This window comes from Lipotes vexillifer, unplaced genomic scaffold (genome assembly GCF_000442215.2).
Source record: "Lipotes vexillifer unplaced genomic scaffold, Lipotes_vexillifer_v1.1 scaffold13, whole genome shotgun sequence".
In the NCBI taxonomy this organism is placed as follows: domain Eukaryota; kingdom Metazoa; phylum Chordata; class Mammalia; order Artiodactyla; family Lipotidae; genus Lipotes; species Lipotes vexillifer.
The window spans coordinates 706,850-709,974 of NW_006790761.1; the positions used below are offsets into that span (position 1 = coordinate 706,850).

The window sequence follows — 3,125 nt, forward strand, 5'->3', positions numbered from 1 at the left end:
GAATGTTCTCAAAATCTTAGTCTTTATTCTTGCTTCATACTACAGCTGTTTGATTGAACTACCACTACCAGTAAAATCCCTCAGTATTGGCTAGATTAAATCACTAGATAAGAATTCATTACAATCTCTTCCAAGAAACCAAGATAATCTTAACACAGATTTTAGGGGCTAATATGTTACAGTACTTACGGATACTTTGTTTTCTATGGCAAGTATGTCGAAAATTCATCACTAATAAGTGAATTTCATAACACACACAGAAATAAATAAATCTATTACAATATAAGAACATCCATAAATTGTCCTCACTATTCCCAATGATTTAAATATAAAATGTAATTATACAAAATCAAAATTCCTTGCCCAGTTTAACCCTGTATACCAAACAGTATAAGTGCTGAAAATGAGAAAAATTTTAATAAATCTCACATTAAGAACCTTGGATACCACTGTGCATTAGTGATGGCAGAAAAAGGTAAGGAGAAAAATTTTCCAGAGATTTTTAAAGGAAGAATGAATGTAAGAGAAAATTCCTTTGGACTCTTTACTTTTTTAAGAATTCTGTACCTTTTAAATACTTCAACATGATGCCAAGAAAAGAATTTACTGAATAAAAGTAGCCAGGAAGGGAATCAAACATTTGTAAGATAAATTTATTATTTTTCTGACCAAAGTGCAATTTTTACATCTTCTTAAACAACTACGAAAAAAAGTATTCAAGAAAATAAAATACAAATGGGAAATTTAACCATTAGATTTCTTCTGCTTTGTACTAACCCTACGCTTAGTCTAGAAAACAAACAAAAAAACTTTGAAGTCTTACTAAAACACTAACTAAATCATCTTACCATAAATCTACTAAGTACATGCATTTCAAGGTTCCACTACTAGGAATTTTGTTAAGATCAATTTAATCATTAATAACATTATATAATAGAGCAAAAGGAACACATGTCATTAGATGTGATCCTTGCCCCTTACCCTCAGATTTATGTCAGAATAAAACTGACAATTCCACCAGGCTCTGAACCCCCAGTGCCCACATCCCAACCCCTGGAAGCAAAGACTATGCCCTGCAAACAACTTCGTACAAACTGTAGCAAAACAAAGCCTAAGTTTTCTTACCTTTCTATAGGAAATGGTCAGCTATTTGATAAATACTAAAATACTTCTAGGAATTCATTTCATGAGTTTGTTTACCAAACACATTGTCCAAGAACTCACTACACAAAAAGTTCCTTAGAATTTGGTCCATAAATTCACTTAACAGGTTGGAAATTTAAATCCTGCAAGAGAAAGAAGACGTGGGGAATCCCTAATCCAAACATGTTGTAATTACTTAAGGGATATACGCACATACTAAAAAGTTTTGCTCACAGAAGGCACAAACTATAAAAGGGATATTCTTTTTGAATAAAAACAAAGAACTAGCTAACACCCTTCTTTGTTTTGTGAGCACCATAGCTAAGATGAAGTTAGACTCGAATTCACTGTCTACTCCTGTGACCAAAAAAGAAAAAAAATGAAGATAAAATATTTAATTTGTCTTACTACATACTTTCCAGCCATTAATTGAGATATAATTAAGAAAGGTTAAAATTGCCTTAAAAAGGGGTTGTGATAGCAGCTATCAAAGCAATATTCAAGCCTGATTTCAAGGATGCTTTCAGGTTTAGAGTTAGCCTTCTTTGTCAAAAATCTTCACAACTTCATCAAAAACCTGTAAAGGAAAAGGATAATAATAATAATTTAAAAGGCAAATATTGTTAAAACACCATATGGCTAAGTTCCTGTTAAAAGTCAATTTTACATGAATTTTCAAAATGGATTATTAAAAAAACACATTATAATTTCTTAGTTTCATCTATTTTACTTTAGACAGTAGTACAATACGGTAAATAATTATGAACGTGTTGCTTCAATATAAAATTATGAACATGTTGCTTCAATTTTACTAGTGCTTTTAGGACAAAACAAACTTCTTGATAGGCTACCAATATTATAAAAAGTAAAAGTAAACTGAAGTGGCTTATCTTCCTAGTTCTGATTCTAAAACACTAAGTCTTCTGTATTACCTCACCTCTACAGGAAGGGACCATGGATAAAAAACCAAAACTGACTATATGATAAAAAAAGGTCCAGGGGAAGATGATTCAGGGAATCAGGGAAAGATTAGGTGAATTTAAGAGACACTAGTAGTGGCTGGGCACTGAGAGTCCACAAACCACAGTACAGAGACCCAAGATTCATGAAGGAAGAGGCAAGCATTGAGTCGTGGAAACCCTGTACCTCTGGAGTTACATGCTCTGTGATGCAAGAGATGAAAGAAACCGGGGGCTCTTCAGCTAGATGATTTGCTATTCATGATACAGATTTTAAAAAAATGATCATGGTCCAAATCACAGTTCTGAAAATGCCAATTTTCCAGTGCTTGAGAAAAGAGGTTTGGAATTAATACACCACCCACTTTTTACAAAGAACAAGTCTGAAATTGTAAAACCCATTTTAGACTCTATTCAAAAAGAAGTACACCTGAAACTAACACAATATTGTAAATTGATAAAATATACATACTTTAATTTAAAAAAAGAAGAAAAAGCCTAGCTTTTCATTCAGTCTCCAGTGTTTTGAAAAGCAAAATAATCTGTCATGGTATTTCTTTTTCTCCTGCATATTGCTCCCCTCCCTGCCCCAAATCACATTGTTACTTTACTAGGCAGGCTAGGGATACTCACTTCATCAACAGATTTAGAAGCATCTATTTTCTTGACTTTCCCCATTTCTTCATATAAGTCAATAATTGGCTTTGTTGACTGAAGATAGGTTTGAATTCTGCAACAGAAGCAAATATTGCAAAGTTCTAAGCATACTTCTCTCCCCTGTTATAGGACAGATCGGGGGACAATACAGATAAAACTCAGTTGGCTCCCTCCCTTATCAGCTTTTTAGACAAGCCATTCTACATATTTAAGCATGACATTTTCTTTTTCTGGTGGTCCAAAATGGGGCACGTGTTTAATCTGTTACTCAAGTTCCAAACTGAGACGTGGTAGCAATGTGTAAAAACTGCAAAGTACCTCTTTTCCAAGCTCTCTCTGTTGTCATCACTTCTACCACTACTCTTT

The 3,125-nt window shown here is 33.3% G+C and overlaps 1 protein-coding gene across 2 annotated transcripts in view; it reads right to left on the bottom strand.

The window, feature by feature from the left end:
- Positions 1-1,678: 1,678 nt before the first annotated feature.
- CMPK1 (cytidine/uridine monophosphate kinase 1) overlaps positions 1,679-3,125 on the bottom strand; it is a 32,553-nt gene continuing 31,106 nt past the window's right edge. For both annotated transcript variants that reach the window (XM_007463924.1, XM_007463923.1), the window contains 3 exons: positions 3,078-3,125; positions 2,736-2,832; positions 1,679-1,720 (listed from right to left, as the gene is read on the bottom strand). In XM_007463924.1, the coding sequence (XP_007463986.1) occupies positions 1,679-1,720; positions 2,736-2,832; positions 3,078-3,125 (187 nt within the window). The remainder of the gene's footprint in view (positions 1,721-2,735; positions 2,833-3,077) is intronic.